The sequence below is a fragment of the Artemia franciscana genome, chromosome 11 (assembly GCF_032884065.1).
Source record: "Artemia franciscana chromosome 11, ASM3288406v1, whole genome shotgun sequence".
Lineage (NCBI taxonomy): Eukaryota > Metazoa > Arthropoda > Branchiopoda > Anostraca > Artemiidae > Artemia > Artemia franciscana.
In genome coordinates, this window is record NC_088873.1 from 13,965,416 (window position 1) to 13,985,398 (window position 19,983).

The 19,983-nt window shown below is 34.7% G+C and overlaps 1 protein-coding gene across 1 annotated transcript in view; it reads left to right on the top strand.

Moving 5' to 3' along the window:
* Positions 1-19,983, top strand: part of LOC136032850 (TBC1 domain family member 20-like) — a 47,676-nt gene that overhangs the window by 18,770 nt on the left and 8,923 nt on the right. The window contains exons 2-5 of the mRNA XM_065713261.1: positions 102-498; positions 3,658-3,768; positions 5,752-5,901; positions 9,549-9,649. Coding sequence (XP_065569333.1) covers positions 102-498; positions 3,658-3,768; positions 5,752-5,901; positions 9,549-9,649 — 759 coding nt within the window. The remainder of the gene's footprint in view (positions 1-101; positions 499-3,657; positions 3,769-5,751; positions 5,902-9,548; positions 9,650-19,983) is intronic.

The window sequence follows — 19,983 nt, forward strand, 5'->3', positions numbered from 1 at the left end:
ATAATATCTTTGATAAACATGGATATGTACATTGGCAAGTTTGCACTAAATGTACATAAGCACCAAAGACAGCGATATTTAGTTTTATGCTTTCATTTTAGGTCATTGACTTTGATCCCAATGATTTACCACTGGACTATTACTCTGCTGAAAGTGACTTAGACGTTTCTAGCTCTATAGCAGAAAGTACAAAAGATGATGTGGACAGCTCAGGGGATGAATTGACATACTTTTCTGACAAGGAATTGCTTAGTAGACAAAGGATCCGAAGTGATAGTGACTTACAGATTGCAAAAAATTTAGCCAAAACCAAGTTTGATTTCAAGTCTGACCCAGAAAATGTACCTCCCAGGAGTCTATTAAAAAAGAGACTAAAGAAACGAAGTGAAAGAAAGAAAATATCCAGTGTCTCAGACAATATAATTTCTAGTTCAGATGATGAATTTGAAGTTAACAGCTGGGAAGATGAAAGAATTTCTTGGAAAAAAATATCATCAAGTAAGCAAATTTATATTCTCATTGACAGTATAAGAATTTTTTTTTTTTTTTAGGGACAATCATATAGTCATGTTGTTTACTAGATTTTCAAATTGATAATCTGGCTTTCAAGAAAAATTGCCAGATTAGATTGTCAAAGGAGCACTTCAATTTGGGATATTTTTAAAATAACCCTGACATATACTATGGCACTGCTTAAAATCAATTGTGAGATTAGTGAATTTGGGAGAATATTTTCCTAATTTATTTGTCTATAAAAAATAGTATACTGGAATGCCATATAATACTAATACATAAAAAAGCACTGTTTTGTAGTAATTAATTTTGACTAGTTAAGAAGATAATCATGAGTTAATAAAGGTAATGTAAAAAATATAGCACTGGATTTTACAGTCCCTACTGGTGGTGCTGATCTCTGTTTCCTGGGCCTTCAGCCAGGAAGGTGCCAGTCATCCTGTGCTTTCCCACGCCCTTCCTGGTGACCTTCCCCGGACTTCTCTAGGTACCAATTTAGAGCTGGCTCAACTCTGGCTGAGCTTAAAAGTTACATAATTGATCCCTGCTCCAAACCAAATAACCAACACCTCCAGGACTCAAACCACCATCCATATAGACACAAAATTTCAAGCCTTTAATATTTTATTGAATTAGCATTATTTTCATATTTGAGTACAGTTGGATTGTTTGATGCTGGGATATGAATAGGAGATTTATATTTATGTTTAAAATCCCTAGCTAGAATCCAGAAAATGAATAAGAAAGTCCATATGGGAGCTCTTTTTGAAGTTCAATGAAGTGATAGAACACTTTAATAGGATGTTTCGAATTGCTAAGCTAATTTCAGAAATGGCACTGTACCTGTAACCAGTTCCATTTCTTAGGAAATTTAACATATTAACAAGCTTACACCTGCACACAAGGTGTTGAAGGAAGGGAGATACCACCTTGCCCCAAAGATAGATGTGAATGGTCCAGTCTTGTCAGAACTGGATGATTTTGATCTAGAAGTAAACTTCTTCTTTTTACATGAAATATCTATGTTGGATCAAACAATGTAAGTAATTTCTCTGGTTTAGGAAAAACCTTTTATTATAAAAATTGTTAGGTTGAAAAAAGTTATTATGCATCTTAAAGAACTCCAATTAATTTTAGATATTGGACATCTTTGCAGTGGTGCATTCGTTTTTTTTTTCGATTTTCTAAAATGGTCAAGATTTGATTTTATTGAGATTTTTTCCCTTTATAATACATAAGCTTGGTAGACTCATGGTTACAGAGCTGTTTGTAATGGAATCTAGTCAAAAGACCCTCAAAAAATTGCTGATGCCTTGAACCACCTTTTTACATCCGTATTCCCACCCCGGATGCTGCCCCCTCTGAACCCCTGCACACTACATAATCAATGCTCAAGTGTCTGTTGTACCAGACAGCATTCATCCACAGCTCTTAAAGGAAGCACACACCCAATTAGTACTGCCAATCTCAAGGCTCCTCCAAAAAGTCTACTGATACCAAAGTCATACCAATGGACTGGAAAGTTGCCCATGTTTCGCCAATACACAAAGGAGAAGACAGGAGCCAAACTTCCAGTTATCAGCTAATCAATATTGCTTTTGCTGTTGGAGTAATCCTAGAAGGTATTGTTAATGCTGCTGTTTTCAAACATTTGGTCACATAGAACCTTCTATTAAAAGGTTAGCATGGATTCAAACCAGGTAGATCAGCAAGGCGAATCTGATTGACTTGTACAACCACATAACTGGACTCCTTGACCAAGGTCTCACAGTGGATATTGTTTTGCTAGACTTTGCTAAAACCTTGGATAAAGTCTGTCATCAAAGGCTCCAGTTGAAACTGAAGGCAATAGGAATTGAAGAGGTTGTGGTGTACTGGATAATGTCTTTCTTAAAGTGAAGAAAGCAGTGGGTCGGAGTTTTTGGGGAAGGTTGTACAGCTAACTACTCTGAAATAGGAGAGGTCTTAAGTGGGGTACCTCAAAGAGCTGTTTTGGGGTCTATACTCTTCAATGTTTACATTAACAATACTCTAAGAACCATTACAAATAAACTTAGCCTGTATGCATGTGACTTGAAACTTATTGGTCATGCCAACACACAGCATTGTGTGGCCTCAATGCAGTCAGATCTAGACAGCTTTTGCATATGGGCTGATATATGGAAGTTTGATTTTAATATCGAGAAGTGCAAGGCTCTCCATTTTAGAAGAAATAACCAACAACGGCAGTACTCAATATCATCAAATACTGGTATGATAAAATCGATTTCCAAGATTACCTCAGAAAGAGATCTGGGGGAAGTTGTAGATGGAGACCTTAAATTCAAATGCTACACACGAACTGCAGTAGCAGGGGCTTACCTAACTCTTGGTATCATCAAGCATACAATCAACATTAGATCTCCAGCTATGGTTACTACACTCTATTAGAGCTTAGTGAGTTTGAAGTTCAGGATGTGTGTTACTGTGCCAATCAATAAAACAGACCAGATGGCTCTCGAATTTGTCCAAAGAGGGACAACAGAATGTGTAAAGGACCTCAAAGATAAAGAGTATACATAGCAACTGCAGAGCCTTAAGACGCAAATTCTATTATATAGTAAATGAAGAGGTGACATGATAATGACCTACAAGCTGCTCCAGTCTCACAACAAAGTTATGCTCAAGCCTTCCCGGTTGTCAGGTACCAAAGGTTATCAGTAAAGCTGTTCTGCAAGCATGTCTTACCATGAAAAAAGAAACATTTTTTTCTGCAATTGCGTCATAAGTCTGCGGAGGGGTCAAAGCAAGACGACAATGGGATCAACAACCATTGACAGCTTCAAATCTAATCTTGACAACAACTGTGCAACTAAACCATGGCTCACGCAATGGGATGCAGCAGATGTCCTGCAGCCCTATCATCACTAACTGACGTACACTATAATTAATATATTTAAAGAAAGAGGGGGAATATTTCCTAGAAATATTCTTTCATGAAAAGTGTCATGCTTTCCATAATCTTAATAGAAGCTTTAGCTCTCCACTTTGTTTCCTCATGTGCTTACACATTAACGTCAATTATTTTTATGTAACCATTTGCAGCCTGAGTTAGAATTTTTTCGGTTTTACTGATTGTTAGTTATTCAAAAGTTTGTCTTTTAGCCAAGATCGATGCAGAAAAGGCTGAGAAAATCAAGAAAGCTTTGAGGGAAAACCCAGTGAATTTAGACTACTTAAGGAATGCTGCTAGAAGTGAAGGCGGTCTTTTAACTGGTTTGTTGATTTTTCTTTTCGTTTTTGAAGAGAACTTACAAAAAAGTATATATTCTATATTAATTGTATTGTTTAAACTATAGTCCCTCGAATGGGACTCTATATATCCCTAGTGCTCTGTAGAAGATCCTAGAGGCTGCAGAGGGAGACAGAAAGTCACTTTCTTACTAATTCGCCTTTTTAAATTGGGGCTCTATATTCTTGACACTGAATATTGAATCCTAGAATTTGAATTCTAGAGCCCTAGGGGTGTGCACTTGGAGTATAGAAATTCAGTAACCACTCCACATCTAGATTTGTTAAAAATCAAAAACTTAAAGCAGAATTTTTGCTTATTATGGGATGAATTACTGAGTAAATAATCACAATTTGCAGGACTTGCCAAAAGGCGGTGAAAATTTTCTGTTGATGGAATTTGACCTTTTTTGGCGAAAACTTTTGTTTATAGCATAAACTGGCAAAAATCAGCACTTTTGTATGGAGAGTTCTATAACTTTTTGGCTAGGTATATGGCTTGTCAACAATTTTAAACCAAGTCACTACCTCAGAACTACCTTTTGATAGCGGTCTGTTCCTGTTGGGGCCAAAAAATTTGATTTTGTGCACAAATTGGTAGAAATCATCACTCTCTGAAAAAGAGCTCTAGAACTTTCAATTCCTGTTTAACTTAGCCCTTGTTCAATATCATAAAACCATGACTTTCATAAGATCCTCCCTTGGGAAAGAAACAAGTGAATCAAGCTTATTTATTACCAACTTTTTTGTAAAAAAAAAATGCAAACTTCTGTGTTTTTGCATATAGGAAATTGAAAGGTTTCTTGGAAATGTTGAATATGATAGTAAAATTTTTATCAAAATTGTGACGCTTTTAGGAGCGTTTCCTCATTTTGTGAAATTCTGCAAATTTCACAAGTCCTTTAGTTTTTCAAGATAATTTAACTTTATTGAATTTTGTATATTTAGAATCTGTGTAAAATGGAGAATCTCTTGATAAATTTGTTTTGATCAAAATTGTGTTTTTTAGAGTTACTGTTGGCACTGGTTGCTCCTTACTTCCAATTTAGTCCCAAAACCTGTTTGACTTGTATAAATATTTGATAAAAAAAGGGGGGGGACATAAAGGTAACAGCAACTATGCAAATACACATTTTAAAGCTCTAATTTAGATTTGTTCGCTTACTTCCTTTGTCGAAAGCTGAAACGGACACTAAAATCAGAAATATTCAAAGGGTTTTGGAGGTATTTAGGAAAAGTTTTTGCAACCTGAGATTCATGATGGGACTTTAGCCTCTCAGCAATCACTTTACTTTGACACGTAACTTTACTTAAGGACTGCATTTGGCTCGATTATTAACTTCACTGACAGAAAATCAACTTTGGAACAGAAGGAGCTAATTGCTCTCTTTCTATCTCTAATTACATCCCTATTTACCCACTATATGCATACAGGTGGATAAGGGGTGTCTTCTCAAGAGTGGACTAGGGTTTAAAATCGTAATTTTTTTTTTTAATGACAGTAAAATCTTTTGAAAATTCCCTTATATACGCTAAAACTACAACCATTTTTAAAGCATCAGACCCCCTGCCTCCATGGAAAATTCTCTGTTACTCCTTATTGAAGATTGAGACTGTGATCACCGTAAACAAAATGGTGAGAAGAAGGTACACCATTATTCTAAAAATATATTTTTTAAGCCAATAAACCCTTCCTCCCTCAGGGAAACATTATTGGGACCCTTTCCATTGAGTGTTTAATCTACCTCCAGCCATATTTCTGCCACGAAGGAGTTTTAATAATTCAATATCAACTTTTTTGCTATTAAGAAAAAAAAATAGCCTATGAGGTTGTGAGTTTGAATCACACTGATGGAATATGTCTCATAGGAACTGTCTAAATTATAGATATTCCAATAAGAAATAAACTTTGATTTTCCTTGTACTTTATGAACTGTTAGTTACTTCTTTTAACTTTTATCTTTATAGATGAAATACGACGGAAAGTTTGGCCTCGACTTGTTGGTTTAAAGGAATTTGGCAATCGGCGGAAAAGAAATCTTGCAGAAATTGAAACTCATGTGTACTACCATCAGGTTGTACTGGATGTTACTAGAGTCTTAGAAAGGTTCCCTCCAGGTAAAAATTAGGATAGAGAATATTTGACATAAATATCTGCTATGTAGCTTGAACTGTCACTAAGAAAAGTAGAGTATGAAACAGAGACTTGGAAACAATAGCAAAGTCAGATTAATAGTATGTTAGGCAAGATTTTAATCGCAGAGCTGTCGGTCTAATTATAACCGTTAATTAATCTTAAACTTGTCGTTGTTTGTCAAAAAAAAAAAATTAAAGTATTGATGTATTTCTCTCATTGTAGCCCTCAAAAGCGGGATTGACCCACAGTTTTTGTACAGCTTACGGTTTGAGATACGGTCAGTCAGAACCATGTCCTACTCCAATCAGTCAGAACCAGTCAAATCCTACTCCTTTAGTCGGATCGCCCATGCTTCAGAACCATGCCTAACCGCTGTCATCATTGTAGCTTCCAATGTTCTAATCTGGGTGCGCAGACTCATTTTCATGTTCTTCCAAACTTTTTTCAACTGTAAAAAAAAAACATACTGGGCCTTGGCTATTCTACTTTTAAAATCTTCATTGTACCCACGATTTTTACTAATTATATTACCTAGGAAAGTGAAGCCGTCCACTTTATCGATCTTCTCGGTACCCAATATCAACTCTTCACTTTCATTTACTCCTAGTCTTAGGGACTTAGTCTTCTTAACATTAATTTTCAAACTTATTCTTGCATCCAGAACTCGCAAAACCATTAAAATTATTTCATTTGCCAATATTTTCGTCTAGGATGCTTAAGTCATCAGTACAATCTAAGTAGTTTCCTTTGTTTCTAATGCTTAAGTCATCAGTACAATCTAAGTAGTTTCCTTTGTTTCTAAGACTTTGCTGTGTTCCTTAGGACAAGCTCCATAAAAATAATCAATATAAATAGGATAGGACGCAACCCTGCTTAACTCCTCACTTAATACGAAACCAGCTACTAATCTCATTTCCTACCTTAACCACAGCAATGTTATTCTCGTACATAGCACTAATCACCTTAATTTATTTATCTGGTATACAATACACGGATAGGACCTTTGCTAAAAGTCTTCTATCATGTCAATCAAATGCTTACTCATAATCTTCAATCTGCCGTAAGTAATAGCACAGCGTCTTAATAAAGACCTTAGTGCAGGTGGAGAACACGTATTATTATCAAATTCATTGGTTTAGAAAATACGAAATCTGAAAAACAATCCCCTAAAGGCTACGCTTAAACAAAAATATCAGTATTTAATTTCATATTAGCCATCATTGCCGTCATGTTAAGATTCGAACGTATAACTTGTAGTTATTAAATGAAAAAATTCTTTCTGTGATACCTTCACACTTTGGAGGCTTCTCAAGAATGTGATTTTTTGTAAGTTCATTTGCCCCACACATGGAAAGATTAAAAAAAAGTGACATTTTTTACGGCTGAAAAGGTAATTTTTATCTATTTTTTCCCTCATTTCCTACTTTTTTCGTACTTTCCTAATATTATAAAAGTTATTTTGCTAGTGATAAGGATAAAGAAAATTAGACTTATCCAACTCATCTATATTATAGTACTGGACTGATATATGGACAGTCATGTTTTTATTAGCTGTCTATTAGTGGCGTAACTATAGTGGGAATTCCAAGTGATTATCCCTTCCACTCTAAGCAGAAGAAGGAAAAAAATACATTTGTTCTTATATAATCTGAAGCTACCTTTGTTTTATTTCTAGATAGCTAAGGTTGGAGAAAGCAGTTTTTATCATCTGTTGGATTGAGCAAAACCTTTTAAAAATGTGTCAGTTGTTGCTTTTGAAAGAATCGGTATATTTACAGTTGGTTGCATATTTGGCAAAGAATTCCAATTGGGTTTCTGTCCTTTTATTCCCGAAATTGTGGAAATTCTCCTCTAATTTAATAATCTGCTTTTTTTGTGTTGTTTTTAAATTCATTCCCTGAAAAAAATTTCGCAGGATGTGCCTGAACACAGGCATGGGTTTCCCAATAGTATATGTCCCATGCTGAAAGTGATACCTTTCCCTTCTCCAGTATCTTTAATGTCTATGGAAACACTTGTTGATTTGGGAGAACAAACTGTCAATTAGATAATTTATGAACAACTCGTTTCATTTGCTCCTTGTCCCATTGTGTCTGCTCCTTATGGTGAGTATTCTAACGTTGGCAATTTAGGCTGTTTCATCTAAAGCCGAAAGTTAGATTGACATATTTAATCTTGTCACATGAAAAACTTGCCCTGAATTTTGTACACTGTTATCAAAATATTAATAAAAGTTATTAACTCTTGTCTGTCACGAATTTATAATAAATGCATTGTAATTTTAGTCAATATTCTTTTTTTTATTATTAAAATTCCGAAAATATTCTTATAATTATGTGTTATCCTACTTCAGGTAGAAACACGAAACACCCTCTAAAGAAATGGAAAAACACAATTGGCGGAAACACACTTAGAGTCTCTCTGGATATTTTAAAAGAAAGAATAATTCTTCTCATTCAAACATACTTGTTGGCTGTTGAATGAGCATTTCATTCCCTATTTTATTCTTACTGTTCAGATATATTTACTACATTTCTGTATCATTTTTGCTTTTTAAATTTTATGGGTGACATTCATTCTCTTTTTTTTCAAATACAAGTATTTTTTTACATTTTTGAGGTCTCCAATTATATTTTCAAACGACTGGATTAAATATCTAAGGTCTTGTAAAGCTTAGTTTTAAATTGTAGCAGGAATTTTCTTCCTTTTTATGATACGTTTTTTGTCTTTTTTTCTTCAAATATTTTATCAATATTAAAGAAAATAATAATGAAAAAAGATGTGAAACCCCTGTCCGCTTGTTCCTCATCACTCGTGGAATTCTCAGTTGAAGAACTCCAAGGACGATCATTCCATTTTCGTCCTCCTATATTATTTTTACATTCATCCTGTTGTGTTTCCCAAGCCACTAAGGTTGATATTTTTTAATGAGACCATTATGAAGTTAATACTTGTCTGAGCGAACTTACTGTAATGTGAGACTTATATTGCATTCACAGATAAGATGATTAGTACAGGAGTACTGCGCCTATAACAGTTAGTAATTCTCATAATCATGTGTGAATGCGAAACATGGACACTGAAAACCAAAGACGAAAGAAAAAGTCTCGCTTTCAAAATGAGATACCTTCGTGGCACTGCTAGAATCAAAGACACTGAGCGCATGACAAATGTGCAAGTACGCCAAAGGCTCGAGTCCACTGGAACAATTCTCAGCAACATCAAGGACAAAATAACTGCGCTGGTTTGGCCATGTCAAGCGAATGGAGCCAAACCGTCTCCCGAAATCACCTTTGAAGGATCTCTTCATGGCCTTCTTCCACGAGGTAGGGCATAAAAACGAGGGTCCGAGAATTTCGACTTGAACAACGTCAAGATTGCCCAGTTATCACGTACCTTAGCCCTTACGCATGAGCTAGCTGGAGGAGTGGTCCCAAAATTTCGACGAGGATGGTCGGGGCCTAAGTAAGTAAGAACAGGAACATGGAATTCGTTAATTGATCGCTAATTATAGTTTATTGTCAGATCGTCAGCTGATAAATCTACTCTTTCTAAGTAGGAGCTGGAGAAAATACAATGGGAACTAATAAAGATTAATGAAAAGTTATTGGAGAATTTTTTTTTCAAGGGATTAACGCAAGACAGCGACAGAAGTTACAAGAGCAACTTACGAATCTCATCATCAGCGTTCTTTATGAAATTCCAAGTAGTCATAATCATTATTACCAGGTAATAGCTTTGCTTTCATATCTACATTATTCTGAGTTGTTCTAAGGTCTTACTTTCCTATTTTTTTACACAATGAAAATAAAGTTATTAACAATCGAGTATAATTTAATTTCTCGTGTAAAATTTCTATTAAGTTTATTATCCTGTCCTCTTTTTTTTACAAAAGGATAAGAAAGCAATTAACAATTGATGAATTACTGTCATGAAAAGAACATATGAATTCATTATTATCTATAAAAATTGCAAGAGGAGCTGGGATTCTGTGTAGACTGAAAAATTTCCTTCCGCAAAAAGTTTTGTGAACTTTTTATTTTACTCTTATTTATCCTTATATTCAGTATAGCTGTTATGTTTGGGCTAATTCTTTCGGTTATAATTTAAAGACAATTCAAACCTTACAAGATAGAGCTGTACAGTCAATTTATTTTAAGAAAAATAATGCTAAAGAAGCTTATCAGTTACTAACAGTAAGACAAAGTTGACAGCTCCAAAAAGCTGTATTCATGTATAAATACTTGAATAGTCTAGCACCCCCAGGACTAACACAACTTGTCCGTTTTTATTTATTGTCATATTATCATGCTTATTCAAAGTTGTCATCTACACATTTTTCTTTTATCTCGGATATTTGTCACATGCAAAGAGCAGCTTTTTTCTGTAAAATTAATTTAAAAAACTTCTTCTACAAAACAAGTTTTTCAAAAGAAGTAAAGAGCTCCATTAAGCTAAGAATGAGCATAAGTGAAATCAAATAATCTTCCAAGCGTAAAACTACCACGAATCATTATCAACAAAGAAATAAAACTCAAATCGAACAGAAATTACAATAAATAGCTGACTCAAAACGAGCAAAAATTAACATGAGTAGGACTGATAACCCCCCGTAACTTCTCAAGACCAGAACATAATTTGCGCTTTACTGAAAACAAAATATGTTTTAAATGTTGTCACTTTTCTTACTGTCATAAATGAAAATTATTAAAAATTCAAGGAATAAGTATTGGTATATCTCAATTAAACTAACAATCCTCGGTCATTTGTTTGTTGTTTGCTTTTTTTCAGTAAAGCACAAATTTTGTTCTGGTCTTGAGAAGGCATGGGGGTTATCAGCCTTACTCATGTTAATTTTTGCTCGTTTTGAGTTTGATTCGGCTATTTATTGCAATTTCTGTTCGTTTTGAGTTTCATTTATGAAACTCAATAATGATTCGTGGTAGTTTTACGCTTGGAAGATTATTTGACTTTATTTCTGCTCATTCTTGGCTTAATGGAGTTCTTTACTTTTCCTTGAAAAACTTGTTTTGTGGAAAAATCTTTTTAAATTAATTCTGTTCTTTTTTATTGACATAGTCTTTTTGATGAAAAAAATTATGATTTTACATTTTTTCAGTTTTTTTGTATAAGAATCCATAGTATAGGTTGCTATGTGTATGTTGGAGAAACTTTTTCAAAAATTTTAATCCTTACACAAACATATTTTTCAATTTAATTTTATAGCTTCTTAAGCTGAGCTGAAAAATAAAACTTAATATCAATCCCAAAAGATTCTATCTATGCTCTTTGAAAACCTGGTATACTTACACTATTTATGTAAATTGTAAGAGAAGAGGTAGTAATAGTAGTGTCCCCAAAAGTTTCGACTTAATACCCCCAGTCATTCTCGATATATTGCTGAGGTGTCTTATTGGCAACCATAAACACGATGCCTTTTGATTTATTTTAAAGCAATGTTTATTTTTGAAGTTCAATGGGCCGATTGCATAATTGCGGGGGGTTGACGTGCCTAGTATCTCTGAAGACATAGTTGCTGGACCATTCTACTATGCTGAGCAAAACGGCTGTCTCAAAATTTTGACTGGATGTGTTTGGAAAATGAATGGGTTTGAGAGAAGGGCTGCTTGCTCTCCAATCTCTTTTTACTCTTAACAAAGGCACCAGAACTTTCAATTTTGAATCGAATTAGCTCCTTTAAAAGTTTCAGTGATATTTCTAGCTATTATAGAGTGGTGCTGCCTATGATATTGCTGATATGCCCCTTTGAAAACCTGCATGTATACAGTTTTGTTCGTTCAATTGAAACTCCTAAACGTTCCCTAGAAGTTTCATCTTAATACTCTTAGCGTCATTAGTTACAGTAACTATTGTGGTAGTAGTAAAAGTGTACATATAGTGCCTTTTGGCTAATTCAAAGTTCCCCACAACTTACCCTTAAAGTCTGAATTAATAATACAGGCTGTTCATCAGATATTGCTTTGCTTTTTGAAAGTACACATGCACATAGTTTTTTTTTATGTAATTCAACATCTGCTTAAATATTCCTTAAAATATTAACCTTAATACCCTTAGATTGCGCAGTAGCAATGGTTGTAGCAGCATTAGTAGCAGTATTGGCATAGCACCTTTGGTTTCTTCAACATCCCCTTCAACATACGATGAAAGTTTCAATTTAATACATACCATGAACCGTTTCTAAAGCATTTCCGATCGATTCACTTGACAACCTGTGTGGGCGTAGTGTGTTTCGAATTAGTTCCATATAGTTTGTATACATCCCAAATTTTTACCTTAATATCATTAGTTTTAATAGTGGTAGTTGTAGTAGTAGCAGTAAAATTAATTGTAGTAGCCTAAGCTTTAGTGGAAGTAGTAGTAATAGAAGTAGTAATGATAGTAACAGTAGTATGAGTAGAAGTAGTAGCATTAGGATGTAAATATTTTCCTTTGGCTAGTTCAACATCCGTCACAACAAGCCCTGTTAGTTTCAACTTTACACGCCAAAACTGTTCCTAAAATATTGCTGTTACACCCTTTTGACAACCTGCATAAGAGTGCGTGTTGTAATTCAGTTCCTTTCCCCACTCAAAATTTCTTGAAAATTTCACCTTTATACCCTTAGGCATGGTTGTAATAGTAGTCAAAGTAGTAGTATTGATATTACTGGTAACAGTATTGAATAGCGGCTGTACTAATAATAGCATTAGCATTATCATATTGCTCTTTGATCAGTAGAACATCCCTCTTATCAAGTCCTGGAAGTTTTACCTTAATACAATTAGCCATCGCTATGACATTGCTAATATGTTCTTTTGATAACCTCTATGTTCATATACTTCTTGAGATTTTCATCCCAATGCTCTTATCCCTACAAGTAGTTAGTAAATGTAGCAGTAACAGTAGTATTAACAGTAGTGTGCAAATGTTGCCTTTTGGTGAGGTGATCTTCCCCTTTAAGTATTCTCTGAAAGTTCCAATTTAATACCTAAATCAGTTCTTGACATGCGCTATTTTGACAATGTGCATGCTCATAGCGTCTTTTGATTTAGTTCAAATTTTCCCTTAACACTGTAAATAGAGTAGAGTGGCAGTAGTAGTAGTGATGGTAGTTGTAGTAGTATTGGTAGCATGTAAATATTGCCTTTTTGATCATCTCCCTTATTATTTCCTGAATTTTCCGATTTAATATGCTCAGTTATTCCTGTGATGCACTCTTTTGACAATCCGTATACACATAACGTGTTTTGATTTAGTTTAACACTCTTCTCATCATTTTCCGAAAGTCTCACCTGAATACCCTTCTTCTTCTTGGAAAGTAAAGTTCAAACATGCATACCTTTCTCAATAACATCTTCTAGTTGTAAACAATGAACGAATTGCATAACATACAGCCCTTGTCCTGACGAGTGTAGGGAGGTTGACATTCCCAACGACACTATCACTGGACCTATCGACAAGGCTGAATAAAATAGCTCCCTTTAAATTTTGATCGTATATATTTTTGGGAATGGTAGGCTTGGGGGAGGGGGCTGATTGTCCTCCATTCACTTTTGACTCTTAAAAAGGGTACTAATACTTCTAAATTCTAACCAAATGAACTTCATCTGATCCAAAGTTTATACGACCACCTGTTCAAAAAAAGTTTAAATTCCAAAGGCAAAACTTACAAGCCTTGCCAATGGGCTCTGAGGGATTGCTTCCAGCCTAAAGAAATTTTATCTGATTTTTGGACTATTGGTAACAAAATAAATATCTCAAAAATTTCAATTGAATGCGTTTTGGGAAAAGAGGATGTCAGGGAGGGGGGTATTTGCTTTCCATATTGTTTGAATCTTAACTAGAACTATACATTTCGAATCAAATGAGCCTCTTCTAAAGTTCACACGACCCCCCTTCCATAAACACCTTATATGCCCCTTTGGCATAACTTACAACCCTTACCCCTAGACTCTGGGTGATTCTGTCCACCTCAGAGGTCTTATTATATGATCTTTGGATTATTTTTGAACAAATGGCTATCTTAAAAATTTTATTGGATGTATTTGTGGAAAATATAACGTAGGGGGGGATTAGGTGCCCCCGATCACTTTCAATCTTAAAAAGGGAACTAGTACATTTGATTTTCAGTACAATGAACCCCCTCCGAAATTTATACGACCACCCTTTCTATAAAAAACTTTATATGCCCTCAGGACACAACTTACAGTCCTTGTCCTGAGGGCTGTGGGGAGGGAGGGAGTAGGAGGGGGTTCATCCACAAAGACATTATTGTTTGACCTTTTAACTGCTCTGAACAAAATGGCTATCTCAAGATTTTGATTGGATGTGTGGGGAAATTGTGGGCATGGGAGGGGGTTAGTTGCCTTCTAGACACTTTAGACTATTAAAAGTGGCACTAGCCCCTTCAATTTCAAATCGAATGAGCCTTTATAGAAGTTTCTACGACAACATGGCTATCTCAAAATTTCTATTAGATACATTTCGGGAAAATATGAGGTGTGGGGGTATACACCTTCCGATCACTTTGAATCTTAAAGAGGGCGCTAGATATTCTGATTAACAATCCAGTGAGCCCCCTCAGAAGTTCACACGATCACCTTTTCTATATAAATCTTAAATGCCCCCAGGGCACAACTTACAACCCTTGCCCTGAGGGCTGTAGGGGGTTGTCATCCTCAAATACATAATTTCCGGATCTTTCAACTATGTCGAACAAAATGGTTATTTCAAAGTTCTGATTGAATGTGTTTGGGGAAATGGTGGGCGTGGGAGGGGTTTTAGTTGCCCTCCAATCACTTTCGACTATTAAAAGGGGCACTAGTCCTCTCAATTTCCAATTGAATGAGCCCTTTCTGAAGTTTCTACGACAATGCTTTCTATAAAAAAACCTTATATGCGTCCAGGGTATAACTTACAACCCTTGTCTTGAGGGCTGTAGGGGGGTTGTCATCCTGAAATACATAATTTCCGGACCTTTCAACTATGTTGAACAAATAGCAGTCTCAAAATTTTGATTGGATGGGTTCGGGGAAATGGTGGGCGTGGGAGGGGGTTAGTTGCCCTCCAATCACTGTCGACTATTAAAAAGGGCAGTAGCCCTTTCAATATCCAATCAAATGAGCCCTTTTCGAGTTTCTACGACAGCTCTTTCGATACAAAGTGCCCTGGCCTAAAGCCAAAAAAAAAAATCTTAGGCAGCACTATTATGCTGTCTAGGATACATTGTAGGGAAATTATGGAACAGTATTCCACTGGAAATAAAAGAATCTGTTTCAGTTCTGTCATTTCGATACAATTATAAAAAACATCTTCTTTCTACTAGTATAAATGAATAATGTATAGGAGTATAATTTATGTTTTTTTTTTTTTTTTTTTTTTTTTTTTTTTTTTTTTTTTTTTTTTTTTTTTTTTTTTTTTTTGTGCACAGTGCCTTTTTTCAATGTTCTTTCTGTTATGAAGCTTAACACTTTGTTGTTCGGTCAATAATCAGTGATATATTAATATGAATCCTCGACGTTCACCAGGGGCTAGATTTAGGCCCTAGGGATCATTGATCAGTCCCTGGAGTTGTGTCTAATTTGCGTGTTTATATTCAATAGAGTCAAAGTGGGTACAATATAATTTCTCGCATAGAATTTCTATTTAGGCATAACTTGGGATGTATGTACGGCTTAAACTTGCTCTGCCGACCGTTTTTAAGGACATGAATACCTTTAAGGATATTATTTTGGCTTTAACGGTGCCAGGCGTACCTCCCCCTTCCCCCTAGATAAGTCTCCTCTGGAAGATACGGTATACAGTTCCATAATGAAATTCAAAATTTGATATACAATTCTATGTGTAGTATACACTTACCGATACTTTTCTTTTTAAGATCGATTGGGAATCTCAGAATTTTTAGTCGATAGCAACTTGGTCCTCCATTGGGCAAATTGTAGTTTGGTGCCATAAACGGCAGAAAGTGGCACTTTCCGTTGGCACATTCTTTTTGGTCCTTTAAAAGGGTACAAGAACCTTTAATTTTCGTTCGAAAACACGCATTCATGATCTTTCTTCTGTGAAAAATGACATTTTTTAGATAAAACCTTAAGGCCTAGCCGAAGTCCAGATATTTTACTCCCTCGTCAATTCTTTTTCAGATGCTTCAAATCACTCAAAGACAAAGTTATCAATTTTCTTGGCCGCTTCCACTAAACAAGTATGAGAAGGTTGAACTCAAGGGGTTTCTCACTCAAAATTATGATTATTGCATTGTTATTCTTCGTAATTTGGCAAGTAAATACGGAGATTTATTTGCAAAAGAACTATCATTCGAAGTTTCCTTCTTTATTCTTGCCCAAATTTATTTTACTTTTGGCCTTCTTCCATCTTTAATCTTGCCCAAATTTATTTTACTTTTGGTCTTCTTCTATCTTTAATCTGCCCAAATTTATTTTACTTTTGGCCTTCTTCCATCTTTAATCTTGCCCAAATTTGTTTTACTTTTGGCCAAGATTAAAGAAGGAAATTTACTATCGAGACTATGAATGAACTTTATCCTTAAACTTTCTCTGAAAATAACATAGTGAATAATCCGGAAGTTCATTATTTTGTGAATGACCCGAAAAGTTATTTATTTTTTCAAAAAAAAATTCCAAAATTTTCTTTGCATTTTTTTCCAAAAATACACATAAATATGTCCTTCACATCCTTTTGGACGAAGTAGTTCTTTCATCTTTGACTTCATATTAAACAAAAGTAAAACAAAAAACTGAATAAGGTAAATACCATTAATATTTCCGATTTTATCGTTCTGTTTAAAAGTGTTAGGTGATGATGTCTGAATCAACCCTAATTTCTGATTACTTTTTCCGATACAAATTACGATTTTATCGAACACAGTAATTTTCGAAAATTCTGATTACGAATTTTCTGATAATTTTCGTTATAAATTTATTTAAAAAAAAAAAATGGTATGAGAAATAAAGTTTATTTGATTCTTTCAAAGAGAGTATAATCTTTAATGCTTGGAAGACAGTGAATAAGACTTGGACACAAAGAATTTTAGATACTATCTTGTGCTAAACATTTGGCAAGCATAACTAAGCAACGAGTATACATTATAGTGACATGTATATTATATAAAATTAGGTTTCTGATATAAAATTCGCTTTTTCACTAAAAAAAATTTATATAAACATTCTTTAAAAGTATTCCAGGACAGCAAAGTTGCAGCAAAACGATTTTTTCAAACAATTCGTGGTAACGAACTGTAAGTAAGGAGCGACCCGGCTCAATAGTAACTGAAACTTTAAAAACGGAATTTTTATGCCAAAATATATATCAAAAGAATTGAATTTTTATGTTAATTTCAAATATATAAGTTTTGTTATGTTTAGTTATACCCATTAAAGGTTTTGAACCTGGGAAAATTTTCCTAATTTTCAAAAAAAGGGGAAAAGGTTTCCTAAAATTCATAGAATCTTAATGAAAATCACACCATCAGATTAACTGTATCAGGAAACCCTACAGTAGAGATTTCAAGCTCCTATCTGCAAAATTATGGAATTTTTTACTTTTTGCCAGAAGAAAGATCACGGATGCGTGTTTTTTTTTTTTTTTTTTTTTTCAGTGGTGATCTTATCCGACCTTGTGGGCCTAAAATATCGGGAGATGGCTCATACTAACGAAAATTAGAAGTTCTTGTGCCCTTTTTAAGTAACCAAAAATTGGAGGGCAACTAGGCTCCCTCCCACACCCCTTTTTTCCAAAATCGTCTGATCAAAATTCTGAAATTGTCATTTTGTTCAGCATAGTTGAAAGGCCGAATAACTATGTTTTTGGAAATGACATGACCCTCCAGAGCCCCTGGGGAAAGGTCTAAGTCATAAAAGTTGCCAATTGTTTATGTATAATATTTATATGGTATTATTATTTTGGAAAGTATACATACATTTTTCGGTCGAGGACGGGAGGACAAATTTTTGGCTGGGGGGACTTTGCACGGGCAGAATTTTCCGGATGGTGAACTTTTCAGTGGAAACTGTGTACTAGGGGAATTTGCTAGAACTCCCATACGAAATTTCTTTATATGTCTTGTTTTCTCTTTACTGAATCAATTTTACGCATGGAGCTGCTAAGGGTAATGGCCCGGAATTGAATTGTCCAGAGGATATTTCCGTGGCAAGGATTTTTCTGTGGAGGTGGAGCCAGATTTCCTGGCGCTATATAAAAAACGATCAGAAATTAAATAAAAAAACAAGTTTTTCAAACTGAAAGTAAGGCAATATTAAAACTTAAAACAAACAGAAATTATTACGTATACGATGGGGATTGCCCCCTCCTCAAAACCTTGTTCTTTACGCTAAAATTTAAATTTTTTTCAACTCTTTAAAAATGACTCCTGAAACACAATGGTCATTTAATTAGAACTATAAGTAAATTTGTTTCTAAAATGTTGAAAAACTGTAGCATAAAGAGCGAGGTGTTGAGGAGGGGCAATCCCCCTCGTATGCGTAATAATTTACGTTTGTTTTAAGTTTTAATATTGCTCCTTACGATCAGTTTAAGAAACTTATTTTCTTTATTTATCTGTTATAATAAGCCACTATATTTGGGACTTCACGTCAATTTGATTGGCTGGATGTCATGTAATTTCAATATACCGTTCAAGTCTAGGGGTATGACACCTACTGAGCATGTGTGAGGACTTGGGTTTGAATGTCAATAATTGCTGGTTTTATGCAACAAATTTTGATTGTGGTTGTTTTTCTTTCTCAGTTTATATTCAAAAGAACTATTTCAAGAATTAAAAACTCAGTAGAACTATTTTGCAAAATATAACCCCAAATTATTCAAACACCCTGTATAAAACAGACACTTCATAGTTAACGCAGTGGTCTTGATAACAGTTTGTCAACAGTGCGCATGTTTCGTCACCAATCCATTTTTGTAAACAGTACGTACGCTCGTCCCCAACCCACCTTTGGTCAACAGTGGGTACGGTCCGTCTCCAATGCTCTTTTATAAAACAGTATCTATGCTCCACCTCCAACCCCCTTTGGTCAGTTATGCGTACACTCCGTTCCTGTCCATCTTTTGTCAGCAATCCTCTAGTCATCAAAGCGATCGTTCCGTCTCCAAACCTCTCTTATCATCAGTACAATCGCTCCGCCTCTGACACCTTTTTGGTCGGGATTGCACTATGACTCCTAAATTTTAAACTTAGTACATATTTCTGAAATAATGTATGATTTTATCGTAATAGCTACAAATATTCAACAAATGATGTGTGATAAAATCACTGTGAATGCAAAAATGACACATAAGTACACATTAAGTATATATGATATATATTTATCAGATAGATTTTTTTCCAAAAAAGGTATTCTAGTTTCTGGTCTTGTTGATTAAAAAGTCTGAAGCTAATTTTGCAATGTAAACACCTAAAATTTGAAATTTCTAAGTATATGTTTAACAAATGATTAACATAGCATACCTTTTTGGAGTCAGAGCTGTGCAAAGAGCTTCAATCGGCTAGACTTGCGGGCTCAAATAGGGTCATTGATTTTCTGTCCCTACCCGTCGTTGATACATGTAAAGATACTGTACCTTTTCCCATTCTTGATCATTCAGGGATTATTTAGGAAGTTGTATCCGTAATCATTAAATGATAATTGTTAAAATTGCCTATCAAGCCCAAAGGCCTGTTGATTATAAATTTGAAGCTAATACTACAATTTAGCAATCCAAGACCCTTTAAAATCATACTTCACAAATAATTTAGTCTTCAACAATTGGTAACCAAGAATTTTTGGTTGATTACACATGTTAGGAGGCGTTAAAATTGTTGAAATGAAATTCATGTAAGATAATTCAGTGTGTGTGACTTTCCTGGCCACCCTTAAAACCTCTCAAAAGTCGAGGGTGGCATTCATGGTTTGCTGAAAACAAAATATGAGTTTTATATAGTTTTTTTGTATTTCATCATTATTATACCAAAAAGATTAAAAACTGCTCAAGTTTCCAGGAATTATTTTTATCGATCAGCATATTCGGAATAATGTAAATATTTGCAGGCA